This window comes from Carassius auratus, chromosome 36 (genome assembly GCF_003368295.1).
Source record: "Carassius auratus strain Wakin chromosome 36, ASM336829v1, whole genome shotgun sequence".
In the NCBI taxonomy this organism is placed as follows: domain Eukaryota; kingdom Metazoa; phylum Chordata; class Actinopteri; order Cypriniformes; family Cyprinidae; genus Carassius; species Carassius auratus.
In genome coordinates, this window is record NC_039278.1 from 18,750,634 (window position 1) to 18,766,175 (window position 15,542).

At 35.2% G+C, this 15,542-nt stretch overlaps 1 protein-coding gene across 1 annotated transcript; it reads right to left on the reverse strand.

Annotated features, from left to right (window-relative positions):
- Positions 1-3,638: 3,638 nt before the first annotated feature.
- LOC113055522 (dnaJ homolog subfamily C member 11) lies at positions 3,639-14,736 on the reverse strand. Its single transcript, XM_074559844.1, is given in 17 exon segments — positions 3,639-4,147; positions 5,249-5,378; positions 5,477-5,619; positions 7,598-7,655; positions 7,771-7,840; positions 7,953-8,108; positions 8,198-8,314; positions 9,143-9,228; positions 9,309-9,498; positions 9,579-9,652; positions 9,730-9,852; positions 10,284-10,412; positions 12,127-12,180; positions 12,182-12,227; positions 12,341-12,416; positions 13,637-13,766; positions 14,448-14,736. Coding segments are annotated over 17 exon segments (1,683 nt in total). The 5' UTR covers positions 14,523-14,736; the 3' UTR covers positions 3,639-4,121.
- Between the last annotated feature and the right edge of the window lie 806 nt (positions 14,737-15,542).

The following is a 15,542-nucleotide window of genomic DNA, read 5'->3' on the forward strand; positions in this document are numbered from 1 at the left end:
TTCAAAAGTCAAAAAGTTATTTTTTCATGTTCACACACACACACACACACACACACACACACACACACATATATATATATATATATATATACAGTTGAAACCAGATATTTACATACACTTAAGAAAAAAAAAACTTTTTCTTTACTGTCATACATTAAATTAGAGTAAACTTTTTTTGTTTTAGATCAATAAATATGAACATATTTTTTGCATTTGAGGGAGTTGCACTAACTTTTTTTTTTTTTTTTAATCACTTTCGTTAAAGTCAGAAGTATACATACACTAAGTTTAATGTGTCTTTAAACAAAACGGAAACTCCAGGTGATTCAGTTCTGAGCTTAGGAACCTTCTGATAGGTTAATTGATTCCATTTTAGTTAATTGGTGGCACACCTGTGGATGCATATAAAGGCACACCTGAAACACAACCTCTTTCTTTGACATGGGAAAATTGAGAGAAATCAAGTAAGGCATCAGGAAAAGAATTGTGGACCTCCACAAGTGTGGCTCATCCTTAGGTGCAATTTCCAGATGTCTGAAGGTCTCACGTTCATCTGTTCAGACAATAATACAGAAGTATGAAAAACACAGGAATGTACAACCATCATACTGCTTAGGAAGGAGACGGATTCTGAGTCCCAGAAAGGAAAGTTTTTTTTGGTGCGAACCGTGCGAATCAACCCCAGGACAACAGCAAAAAACTGTAAAAAAAGATGCTAGCTGAAACTGGTAAGACCGTGTCATTATCCACAGTAAAACGAGTCCTGTACCACCATGAGCTGAAAGGTTACTCTGGGAGGAGAAAACCATTACTTCTAAACAACCATAAAAAAGCCAGACTACAGTTTTGCCACTGCACATGGGGACAAAAAATCTTAATTTCTGGAGACATGTCCTGTGGTCTGATGAAACAAAAATTAAACCGTTCGGCCATAATGATAAACTGTATATTTGGAGGAAAAAGGGCGAAGCTTTGTAGCCTCAGAACACCATCCCAACTGTGAAGTATGGGGGTGGTGGTATAATGTTGTGGGGATGCTTTGCTGCAGAAGGGACTGGTGCACGTCACAAAATAGATGGCATATTGTGGATATATTGAAGCAACATCCAAAGAGATCAGCCAGGAAGTTAAAGCTTGGGCGCAAATGGGTCTCAACAATAAAAATACAAATATTTGATTTATTTACCTGCCTGTCAATGTGGCCATAAACCCACATCAGAGAACGGTTGCAAATATGCAAAATGCAAATGTTGAAATGAATATAAATATTAACCTTTTGAGTAATATTTTATTTTAAGGGGTGGTGCTGACGAAACTGTTTGCAAATCCTTGAATTAAATGAAAACAACAACCACAAAACATTAATAAACCTGATTTTTTTTTTTTTTTTTTAAGTATAAAAAAGTATAATTGGGGAGAATCAATTAATTCTAAGTAATGTTACTGCCATTGTATGAATAACCATGCAATCCATAAAGTAACCCATCTTATTATGAGCACTTTAAAATGTAATATACTCTAATTACAAGAGTAATTAGTACTTCATTTTGGGAATCTAATAACATAATCCAAATTGCATTTACATAAAGATCAGATGAAGTGTAGGTTTCTGAACTTTTTATTTAAATGACTCTTCAGGATGACTAATTTAATACATTGATAAGGTTTTGCATCAGGCGGGAATGTAATACCAGTTTCTTTCAGAGTTGCAAAAACCAGAGAATGTTTAAAGGCCGTTTAACAACAATATGCCATGGTCTGTCAATAGCTCAAGTATTTCTCACTGACCAAGGATTCTGGGAGATTCAGACTCCAGATTATTGTTGACACTCCAACAACAAAATGAATTTGATATTTTAATGTATTTCCCCCCTCTTATATCCCAGATGAAAGGTGAACTGGAAAGAAGGTTACAAATAAACATCTACAGACTCAAATCACGTAGACACCGCCTCACTGACAAAAGCAATAATAAAACAATGAAAAATTTAACAAAATGCTCATGTCACAATGGTTAACTCTAAGGAAAAAAAAGGGTGTGTTATATAGTATATATAGAGTGTTCAGAGGGTTTTTTACAATTATTTGACATGATGGATATTTAAATAATATCATGTTGTTCCCTTATTCAATATCCAAAAGTCTGAGCACTGCTGCTGAAATTTCAAGTCATTAAAACTTAAGAAAACTGATCAGGAGAAGCTAGTTGCTATCAAAGCAAACATCCAGATGCTAAGAACAAGCTAAACAGCCCGACCTTGATCCGATTCACTGGACCTCTGCTCTGACTATGTAATACTGTTGACTTCATTAAGGATTTTAAATTTGGAGAAAATAATGTTCGAGTATATTTGATGTGGCTTGAATACAGACTAAAGGTGAAAAAAGCATTAAAAAATGGTTCTTATTTTTTAAGATTTCTTGGAAGTTTGTTTAAACCTTTTTCTCAAATTGTCAGTAACCTACAATAATACACAATATATCATAATCAGTGATGCATTTTAAATAAATCAATTTAATGCATACAGATTTTTTTTCATGCATCACAGAAATTAAAATATTCACATTACAGTAATGAGAGAGTTGTTTTTAAAAGTAGAACTTGGCTTGCAATATGCTCAACTGTTATACATATAATGCACATAAAAAGATCTGATTGTACTAAAATAAGCAAAGTGATTTAATGGAACACTCCACAATTTTTGAAAATAGGCTCATTTTCCATCTCCCCTAAATTCAAACAGTTGAGTTTTACCGTTCTTGAATCCATTCAGCCGATCTCAGGGTCTGGCGGCACCACTTTAGCTGTAGCTTAGCATAGATCATCGAATCTGATTAGACCGTTAGCATCTCGCTCAAAAATGACCAAAGAGTTTCAATATTTTTCCTATTTAAAACTTGACTCTTCTGTAGTTACATTGTGTACGAAGACCGGCAGAAAATGAAAAGTTGTGATGTTCTAGGCCGATATGGCTAGGAACTATGCTTTCATTCCGGTGTAATAATTTTCATTCCGGTGTAATAATTTTGCTGCCGTACCACAGGTGCAGCAGTCGCAGTGATATTACGCAGCGCCTGGAAACAGTCCTCTTGAGACCATATTCAGAAATTAGTGTAGTGTTCCTTTAACGATTTTCCACTTATTTTTTAATATTTTCCACATTCTCAGGCAAAATATGACCCAAACATTTCTTTGTGAGATTCACCTTAAAATACAAATACTGTATTTTACTGTATATACTTAACATGATACACAGGTGTTATCCAAATAACACTTCTCGTGGAGGAAAATGAAATCATGATTCTCTGGTCTACTAAATGCAGCTTCTACAGGATTGATTTTGGAGGCAGTGTGAGCATAAGTTTCCCTTTTCTTAAGCCTAGTGTACAAACATACAAAAACATCTGTCAGTATCAGCACATTTTATGAAACCATCGTTTGTACAGCCCTTCATCATACTTTGAACCATACATTTCAAGTACAGTTTTGTTAAAGGAGTTTTATTGCCATACTTTCCATTTGCGGTATTAATGGGGTCCTGTTATGCGTTTTAACTTTTTCAACTTTATTTAGTCTGTAATGTTGCTGTTTGAGTATGAAAAAGATCTGCAAAGTTACAAAGCTCAAACTCCACCTCAAAAGAAGATATTTTATTTCACAGAAATCACTTTTTAAAACCTACAACAAAAAACTCGTTTGGACTACAACCCATATTTTCTGGAATTTGTGACATCACAAATACAGTACACCCCCAAATCAAAATCAGGATTTGGCAAAAGAGCATAATAGGACCCCTTTAACATTTAAGATTAATGGATGGAGTGATATGACATTTGACCTCCTCTCACCTCCTGACAACAGACAGCTATCCAAGCTGTGGATGGGTTCTGGGGGTTCATCGGTAGTCTCAGTTAAGACTCCAGATATTAAGGAGATGTTAGGACGTGATCGACCCATTGACGATATATGTCAAGGATTTGAGATAAACAGACAACACAACGGTGATACACGGGTGACTTCATGAAATGTAGAGGAGCAGCCCTTCGGATCACTTAATGTCTGACTGTCCATTATGTTCCTTTGATGTCCATTGAGCTCTTTCTTCCAGTGTTGTAGACTCCTATGTCTCCGAATCAATTCTATGAGCTGAATGAAAATGTAAAAACAACAACAGACTTTCCTTAGATCATCTTTAAATCAACTGTATTTTAACCCATAAAATAAATATATATATATATATATATATATATATATATATATATATATATGCAAAATAAATGTTGCATATGTAAAATGTTGTTAATAAATATATAGATTTGAAAAATACATTTAATTTTAACCTTTATGTACCAAAGTAAATTTTAAATTGTATTTCAGAGGAAAAAGTATTTTTCTTTTTTCCTTTTTTCAAAATTTCTAAATATACGTAGGGGGTAGGGTGGTTGAGATGGGAAGTGTACCTTTAAGGCCTGATCATTGGCACTAATTATTTGGATCAGGTGGCAAGTGACATGTCCCTTTATGTGTTGTGAGACATGAACAGGAGAACATTAGTGTGGTGTGAGCTGAAAAGTCTCCTGGTGTATCGGCTGTTTAAACGGGAGAATGTGAGGTATTTTTTTTGTTGTTTTTTTTTTGGAAGGTTGTCAATTTTAAATATTGAACTTATTGAACATTTGTCTGCTCTGATTGCCAATAAGTGTATTGTCTAGTGTTTAATAAAATTGAGTACATCAGTCCCATTTTCATCCCTTCATTGGATATAACCTGTGTTCTGTCGATTTGTCCTACGCTCTCAGATTTTCCTTCCTCTCACTAAAACATTAGGTCGTACAATTCCACAACGAAAAAATGCTAATGTAAAGTTATGGTTTATTAACGTCTACACCTACCACAAGCCTAAACCTACCCTTACACTACTGCAAATACAGTAATTATGTGTTATATTCGCGGTTGTAGCTAGAAGGGATACAGCTACAGGAAACCAACAATAAATATTATTTTCTACCAATTAGTTTGCGTTTTTTATTAAAGTCTGCACCTACCCCAACCCTAAACCTACCCTTACAGTAATGCAGATACATTAAATATCGTTGTTTAGCATGAGAAAAAGGACGCGATATTGATGTGCGCATGCGCAATAAACCCGGGTAGTAAAATCTGATGCGTTGGATAAAATGTCAGGTCACGTATATTTAAGATATCTTTTGCCAAGCAACATTCCCAGCTTGTTTCAGTAGTACTCACATTGTTTGGGTATTTTAAGAGGCTCTGTGTCTCCGGATAAGACTTGGTGTATGGCTCCTCTGAATTGGTACAGCATTTTTAGGCTCTTTTCCTCGCCGACACATGGGTCATAAAACCCTGGCAAGCCAGCCTGATTAACATGAGAAAGAACTAATGAATGTAAAGCGCCTGGCAGGAGTTTAAGCAGCTCATTGATGTAAAGCACTGGTAGATGTTTGCGTGTCTAACCTTTGATGCTTCGGTAAGAATGAGCTTGGAGTCTTTCACTAAGCACTGGAGCGGGACGGTCACATCAATGACCTTTGCGCTCTCGCGTTTCTGACTATTGTCGGACACAAATTTGCCATACCAAGCATTTAAAATGAGGAGACCTAGAATAAAAACACATGAATCACATGACATTAAACATTGTTCACTTAAAGAAATAGTCCATGTTAAACCGTATATGCTGACTACCACCATTGTTTCCACTCAATTTGCAAAAACTAAAAAAAAAATGTTCACGGTAATGTACCCACAGCAAAAAGTGGTCCAGAGGATTTAAAATCAAATGTACAACAAACATTTTTTTTTTTTTTTTTTGATCCGTGAGGTTTTTAACAGTAAGAATACCATGAATCTAGGGATTTAACGATTCGCTCAACTCATTTGATTCATGAATCATTAACTTTTTTTTTCTTAACGATTATTTGTCAAATTATGAATTAAATGTGTCCTTTTATTATTGCTTGCATAAAATACTGTACACTTCCTTGTGAAATTGAAATGGAACTAATAATATATACTAATACAGCACTTGCAAATTACTGCGCTTTTGTTGATTTTGATTGCTTCTATTGTTGGATAAAAGTGTCTGCTAAATGTAAATAACAAAATTTGTTAAAAAAAAATGTTAAAACAACCTCAAATCAAATAAGTAACAGAAATAAAATTAATCTCTTCTTATTCAAAAACTAATGTTTGGTACACACCAAAAGATTTTTTACATCTTACAAGATTTTCTTAATGTGATTAGACCACAAACATGAGGATAAATAGTATGTGGTGTGCAATGATGTGATAAAGACACCAGGCCACACACAAACAGATTTTCAACCAGAGTCTCGACTGAACCCAGGAAATCTTGCAAAATCTCATGGTCTGTACAAGTTACAGAGTGAGCTAGAGGTCACAAAATTACACAGAGGTTTTTTTTTTTTTTCTTTCTCTCTTGGAAAATTCTCTTTGAAATTGCTTTATTAAATAAACTTTAAATAATTGTGATCATGAAACGTGATCATCTCGCTTTCTGACTGAATATTTTTTCGTTTCACGTGATAATCTCCAGAGCGTGCGTGCGTTTGTCCTTGGGGTTCCCCCCACACATAAGGATGTCTGATAGTAAATATTAAACGTGTTGAATATCAACGATTTGTGATTTGGGGTGGCTCCGACGTTCATCCGATCGGGTTCGGACACTCAAAACACACACCTCACACCAAGAGAAAATCTGATAAAATAATCTGTAGATGCATCAAGATAATCGGGCCATAGCTAGGACTGTCGGAAGGGGGGAAATCAGCCCAAAAACAGCCTGATTATCTTTTGGTGTGTACACAGCATAAGGCTTTGTCTGTGCTCTTTCCATTTAAAAATTAGAGGCAACCACTGCTGCAAAATGCTGCATACGTGCAACATGATCCTTTTTTTATTTAAATTAGATTGCATAATTAAAAAAAATTATGCAAAAACAGAATGGTTTGACTTAAGTTTTGTGAAACTTTACATAAAAATATCTGCATTAAATAGCAGACGAGCTGAACGAGACACAGATTCGCTCTCTGCCAGCAGGTGGCGCTTTCGATCGTTTCCTTGGTTTCTGCTGTAAACTAAGCAGCGCTGCACTTATGAACTTTAATATGGATTATACAGAGGCAAGAAGAAAAATACCAATATAAAAATAACATCTAAACTTTTCTAAAGCCAGTAAGTTCGCTTCAGACATACATTCATATAAACTCCTACCCCTAAATTAATCTTGATTTGTTTAGCATCTCAACGGTCTGAATCAATTTTCAACCGGCTCACGGTTAATCGTTATATCCCAACATGGTTCCTTTACTTACTGACCAATGAGTTTGAGAAAAGTGCTTCAATTTATATTTAAAGTTGTATAGCTTTACTTATTTATATACAATACATGTACTTTTAATTACTGTGTAAGAAGCCATTTTTGTTCGTTTTTAAAAATAAATGGAAATGACTTTCTGTGATAATTGCCAGTATATCACAGATGCTGTTGAAAAAGCTTTAGTTGTATCTGAACGTATAAAAAAAGCAAACAAAGAAGTGCATCTGCATTTCACAAACCCATTTTAGATTCCTCAGCATCGATAATTCTCTTCACTGACTCTTGCATCAGCAAAACCTGAAAACCAAAGAAACAGTAACGCAAGAAAACAACACATCTACCCTGATAAATGGTTGTTTGCATTGGTAAGAGAGAGATAGTCATTGTTGTCTATGCATTTTATTTTACTCACAGCAGCTTCAGCCTCTTGCTTCCTGCGAGTAATTTCTGAAGCAGAAACCTCCTTCTGTTTCTCCAACTCCCTATAAACAACCAAACAATCAGGGCCCCTCATCAAAGAAACTGAGGTAATGTAAAGATGGGTTTCAGCAAAATGGGCGGTTTTAGAGCCTCTAATTATGGATAATAACTCACTGTTCCTTCTGGGCTCGTACGTAAGGCATAATAATAAGTTTCTGGACAGCTAAGTAGATGGCCAGCGGGCCCACAGTGGCATAAAACACAGCACTGGGTAAAATCTGGTCGGTTAAGTGAATAGGGAAGAGGTAGGTTTGACTGGCTCTGTTCAACCTGTAGAGAGAAGAAAATAAGCATCATAAATAGACCACCCATGAACAGCCCGGGTTGCTTATTGTGGTTAAGCTCAAGTCAGTGCTAACCTGATTTTGAGGGAGACTCCTTGGGGTACACCAATGCTGACAGTTGCGGCCACAACACTGTGGCGACTAATCTTACGCTCTGCACCATATTCAACCAAGGTGCCAAAGAACCCAGTCCTGTTAAATACAAAAACAACGAGCAGTCAGGGTAAGAACTTTTTACCGCTATAAAACTAGGGCTGAGGCTGAGCAATACAATTGATATTTACAATTTTTTTTTTTTAAGCATAATAAACTTTGCAATGATTTTAAAGTACTTTTCAGTTTCAAGTTTCAAAACACTTGCCTGTTTCAACACATTTAACAGTTGGATCACACAACCATTCAAAAGTGTGTGTTGTATTTTACATGATTCTAAATGTTTTGTAAAAAAAAAAAAATGTGTGTATATATAGAAATGTAGATATTCTTAATATTTTGTATTATATTTTATTGGTCACAGAGATAAAATGATTACATGTTGCTTATAATTTACTGAAAAACAGTGTACAGATTTTTACTATTTTCTTGGTTTAAACATGAATGCACTTGCCAAAAATGATGGTCCTACCATTATAAATATATATTTTCAACATTAGTAATAACAATAAGAAATGTTTCTTGAGCAGCAAATCAGCATATTAGAATGATTTCTGAAGATCATGTGACACTGAAGACTGGAGGAATGATGCTGCAAATTCAGCTTTGATCACAGAAATAAATTACATTAAATAATTGATTACATACAGTAATAAATTATATTCAAATATTTAAACAGATTTTTTTTTTTTTTTACAAAACATTTTAAAATTGTAATAACTTCACAATATTACTATTTTTACTCTAGTTTTGATCAAATTAAAGCAGCCTTGAGCATAAGAGATTTATAATCTAACACACTTTGAACTGTAATCTATATAATGTAGATTGCCCGTCTCTATTGTACGCTGTAGGTAAAATACATACTTAATGGACCCTTTGACCTTAGTCTGGTCTTCATCCTGGAATTTGTACTGATAGCTCATCATCAGGTAGGAGTGAGGAACGACCAGCTGAGGATCAGGAATAAGAACAGATGGATTGCATTTTTTTTAATGCATCAATTTTGTTTCGTTGTCTGCACAGGCTTCACCTGCAAGGCCAGGGTGAAGTGGCTTGTTTTGGTGTCCCTGACTATGCTGGTGGTCATGGCAGATGGGCTTCCCCAGCGCCACTGCAGGTAGCCCATAGTGTTCTGGTCCAGGTGGCGGGCCATCATTGTAGTGGCACTGGGCCGTACGCCACGCGAGGAGAACTGCAAACCCCATTGGGCAGTCACAAAGCTATGTGATACAAAACTGAAAGTAAATTTACAGAAATGAGAAACACAAATCAGCCTCATCACACACAGACAGACACCTACCAGCGTGCAGTAACGTTACGGAACACTTTCATCCCAAATAAAGGTCCTCTAATGTCCCCTGCACCAAACTCCAGCTTAAGACACACAAACAAACTAGGACTTTAGAACTAGACCAAAAAAAAAACCTGAAGAGTGTTGGAAAGGGTCTCACCTCTCCCCAGCCTCTTGCTGAAGTCACACGCCGCACACAAAGATTTATATTTCCTCCCCCATTGCCATCATGTGTAGACAGAGATCCAGAGAGGACAGCGGTATCTGAAGTGGTTAAGGGTGCCTGACAAACATAAACATGCATGATTACAGAGCACAAGGGAGTATGGAAGCAGACAAAATCACAATTCTGACTTTGTGTAAATTGCGTGACATAAACTGTAAATTGACTTTTTTTCTTGAGATTGTGAGTTTATAATCTTGCAATTCTGAGAAAAGTCAGAATGAAGTCACAATTGCAATTTTAGATCTCGAAATTAAAAATTTTCCCACAATTACAAGTTATAAAGTCCAGTTCTGAAGAAAAAAATTATTTTAAGTTTATATTCCATAATTCTGACTTCATAACTCAGAACTCCGAGTGTATATATATCACAATTCTGAGAAAGAAATTGCAGGATGTAAACTCGAAATTGCGAGGAAAAAGGATTTTATATTTTATTCAATGACGGAAACGGGCTTCCATAAGGAAGATTTGTAATTGTACATTCTGACCTCGATGGATTGGGAAATGTGCATCCTGTTGATCTCAATATGGGGAAAACCTCCTCCTGGTACATCCTCAAAGTCTTCCTCATATCGGTCGAAAAGGTCTGTCGCATCTATGCCAACACTTATTGTCCCCTGAATAAAAACAGGAAAAAAGCGAGTCAAACACCATTTAGACCAACTCTGTGACATAAAAAATTTGATGTTACAGGGTTTCTGCTGTGTTTTTATATTAAATTTGACACATTTTCCAGACCGCCACTTTTAAAATTAAGACTGTACTTCCATATAGGACAAACCCTGCAGTGGTATATTTTTGAAGGCCATCCTGGAACCCCAACAGAATTTTCCCATTGGCGTTTAGATTATTGCAGACAATAAGCTTATGACCACTAAGACTAAATGTAATCACTACAGTAATACATCATAGTCACGTGACTTCAACATCACCACTATTCAGCAACTTTATTTAAAAAAAAAAAAAAGTAAAATAATCCTTAAAGTTTGAGTTAGAAGAGTTAAAGCTGCGGTAGGTAACTTTTGACGCTCTAGCGGTTAATAAACAGAACTGTTTGCGTCTCGCAGAAGAACATTGTAGCCAGAACTACTTCTCTCTGTTTATGTCTATGAAGAATCACAAAGGTATAAACATAAACACTTATTATAGATGTACCCTAATGATTCAGGACAAGCTAAAAACACGGTTTGGAAAATGGATTCATGGTGTACTCGCGTATTATATAAATTTTTCTACATTTTGAACAGAAACAAAGTTACGGACCGCAGCTCTGATTGGTTGTTTCTTACCGGGAGCGGATGACTTTCTGCAAATGGCAATAGGAGCACTGGGAGGAGCCAGAGGAGCTTGATTTTTTTCACAGATTATCTGTCTCATATTCTACTGTCAGGACATAATGACAGGTTTAACAAATACGTAAAAAACATATTTTTACAAAAGTTACCTACTGCAGCTTTAAATAGCAAAAATGTAAAACAATGAGGCTGTGAAAGTGGACTAGTATGTATGAGTTTTCCTGTTGAGCAAATCATCGTGATGTCTAATGTCCCAGACAGTCTCTGAAGTCCAACTCAGCCTCTTTTAAGCAACCTCCTTTATCAAGGCAAAAAATAACACGCACAGAAAAAAAAGAAAAACACAAGGTGATTGGGTATTTGATGTCGCAGAATAAAACAAAAATATCCTGAGCTTACGTTAACAGAAGTTATTTTAGGAATATATCCAAAAACCCAATCAGAAAATAAATAAAAATATAAAAACAATGACCATGGAACAGGACGAGCTAAAACTCATTTACTCATTGGTTTTGGTCTACAAAACTCATTGGTTTTGGTCTACAAAAATATATCATTCCTGCAGTACTTTTTTTCATCACCAGTTAATCATAAAAAATCACTGCTCAAAAATTGTGTTTTAAAGCCGTAAGCATGTAGTATCTGTACCAGTGTCATGTTTTATCTTTAAACATACAGTGCTGCTAATAATCAAATTAGACTGTATCATGATTCCTGTTTGTCCACAAAAAAAAAAAAAAAGATAATCAATTAACATTTTGTTTATACCATTAAATTTTTTATGGATTTAATATTATGAATATAAATTGAATCAAAATTAATTTCAGACTTTTTATAGACCCTGTGTTACAAAACTTTCCTTTATAAATTACAACGTGCAACCAGATATGCAGGCATCAAAAGAGAAGACCGAAAAACCAATCAAGAAGCTTTCCTCAAATGTTCAGTTTCTCAACAATCAATCTCAGCAATTTAAACTTACTGCATTTTAGTTTTGTCATTATCTCCCAATGTCATTCTGGTCCGAAATGTCCACCTTAGGGTTTGTTCTCTGCTGGAGTCTCCTCTCATCTCTCTCCCTCTGTAAACGTTTCATATTCCTCCCTGATCTCTGCAGGGGTCCTTTTCTTCTCCACCCACCTAAAGATATCAGGGATCAAGCAAGCAGACGTGACATTAGTATCACATGCACATCAGCAAAACAATGTAAAACAAATATTTGTTATAATAAATGTGGAGAATCAAAACTAACCTCCCAACCCTCTACCTCTAGGCCTTTTTTCCCAAATATGTCATATATGGCTCGGGATTGTGGGTCACTGAGAACTGAGCAGAGGTCAGATAATGAAAGTCAAATAAAAAATATATATAATTGGACTAACAAATTACACAATTATATTTCAATGACACATTATATACTATGCACTAGGAACTTTACTCTCTATTGTGTAACATTTCAGACAGTCATTTTTCCGACTGTTAAAGGCATCGCACACTTAATTAAGTTCATCATTCAGGTATAGAGAGACTCCATGGGTTCCCTCAAAATTTATTTTAATTTTTTTCATAAGTAAAATAATGTCTGTGGTAAACATAAATTTCTGACTGCACACACTCACACCCCAAAACATTCTTATGTGGATAGTTATTACAAACAATCAAATATTCAGACAGTAGTATGTGATTTCGGATGCACAGACAGTTATGCTGAAAGTAGTATATCCAAAGCTTGCCTACTATTCTGCTACATACTCAAAAGTATGTACTTGTTCTCCACAAAAACAGTACTTAGTTTTAGGGCACAGCACAAGTATGCAAATTGGGATACAGTAAAAATCTTGAGGAAACCAGTGCACTGCAAAAAATGGCTTATCCTGGTATTTTTGTCTGGTTTCTAGTCAAAATATCTTACAATTCTAAAGATACTTTTACTAGATAAGCCAAATGACTTAAGATATTTAGTCTTGTTTTCAAGGGGAATAAAATTATCTGCCAGTGCACTTAATTTAGTTTTTCCCCTTGAAAACAAGACTAAATATCTTAAGTCATTTGGCTTATCTAGTAAAAGTATCTTGATTTAAGAATTGTAAGATATTTTGACTAGAAGCCAGACAAAAGTACTAAGTAAGATAAGGCATTTTTTGCAGTGTGGCAAATTAGTTTTCAGGGTTTTGATGTCTTGGCTGCTTTATTTGAAGTGCAGTTCTTCTTGATAGAATTGTTATTGTGAACACACTTCTTGCATTATTTATACTACAAAATATATGACACATATGGCTCTAAGTCGGTATTCTGTGTTTTTGTTAATTATCTATCACAACCCTTTTAAGTTAAATTAATCAAATTAAATTAGACCAACACTTTATCCAAAAATTACAAACATTCACCCTCATGTTATTCCAAATCTGCATGTTTTTTTTTTTTTTTATGTGTGGTAACTATGAATTTTCTTGTATGGAAGAGCTACATAAACCCTTGCCTATTTTTAGATTTAATCTGTACATTTAAAATTGTCCTATTAGTCCTAGGGACAGTTATAATAGTACCCTCATATGCCTGGTGTACGTAGGTGAAGAGTTGTTCAGCCTGCTTCTTTAGCTCAGGGTCTCTGTGTTTGTCAGGGTGGTACAGCATACAAAGACGCCTGTACGACGACTTCAACTCCTCTTGAGTAGCCTGTGCACCATAAAATAGATAAATAGTGTATGACAGATGTAAACACTGATGGGTGGATGTCATATTATCAAGCAAGCAGAGTCAACATAATCTGAATATTTAAATTAATTGGATCAGCCAGACCTTAATAACAGGCTTCCCGATTGGCTGTCCTGTGTTTTTGCATTTAAACTTAAACACCAACATTTATGTTACATCCTCAGAGTTTGAGGCTCTTTGTAAATACTAAAAGTTATTTATTTATTTATTATTATTATTTTTTTTAGGTTGGTAGGGGTCATTTAATAAATTAAACATTTTAAACGGTTTTATTTAACCTGTGTTTATTGGGTTAATAGTAAGTACTGCTTTTTAAAGGTTAATATTGGCTTCTGGGATAAGCTCTAGTCATGCGCATTTTTACAGACATACATGCAAAATATTAATAAACATCACCCAGAATGGCTGATCAAAATTTAACGTGACACTTCACAAATACTGCTAGGAAGCTGTCAAAGCATGCAACGTCCGATCAACGAGTTCGTTACGAGTCCAATGCAAAAGGCACGTAATAGTATGCCATGACAGCTGATTGAATCTCTCATACAGGACAGTATCACCTAATAAGAGAAATTACATTTGTCTTCATTCACTCGACAATGCAGATTAATTATGCTCCTCATAGAAAAATATCCACTTTACCTCTCTCCTGACATTGAGCAGAGAATAATAATCTTCGTTATCTACTTCCAATTCATTTTCCAAGGCAGCCGCCATATTCACAGTGACCCCAATACCATCCCACCGATTCCATCCTACTACGGCGATGGCCTTCTCATGAATATTAATCACGCAACGTGACGTTCGGTCAGCACGCCAATCTGATTTGTCAAAAGACTGACGATGGAATATTAAATAATTTTCGCCAGCAAGCGCTTCAAGAACTCGGCGAGTTGACGTCAGCTCGATGAAAAGAAAATGAATGAGCTCAGTCTTCGCCATAGTAAATCCACCAATTCGCTTACGGCTGAGGCTCAGGATTCATCATGTTGTCCTGCCACCGTGTGTTTTGGAGAGAGTTATTTTAATTTTAAACGCACCCGCTATTTGAATCCTGTATACAAATAAGTAAAACAATCCCTTAACGTTTAATGGATATATTATTATTATTATTATTATTATTATTATTATTATTATTATTATTACTATTACTATTATATTACTATATAATAATATTTTTATTTATTTTTAAAATAATTTGTATAAGTTACATATTAATCCAACAGCCTTACATTTCCTTATTTTTAGTTATTAATTATACACCTACAAAGTATATTTATATGTTAATTTTAATTAATTTCAGGCGAGTTTTAAAGGAGATGTAAACCTTAGGTTTAGTTTTGCACCGTTGTTAACCACATTTTGATTTTAAAAGACTGTGGCATGTCTTTCTATGTAGTCTCTACATAATATTGTAATAATTCTGCCATGAATAAGGTTTTTTTTTTTTTTTCTTACCTGCATTTTATTCTTTTTTTATGATTCTGTAGTTCAAATAACATTCGCAGTGTAACTACATGTTGTGTTGTTTTATTTATTTGGGGAAAACGGCAGACCGACTCTCTTATAACGTGGTCGATGAGTGGAGCTGTTCTTTCAGCACCATCTCCTTCAGCACCCACGAGTGGACAGCGCTTAAGAACGAGTCTGGAGCCTCCACACACGACCTGAAGCATCTTTTCCAGATGGCTCCATATTTATAATTATAATTATTATTCTATTGCGTCTCAGCTGTCT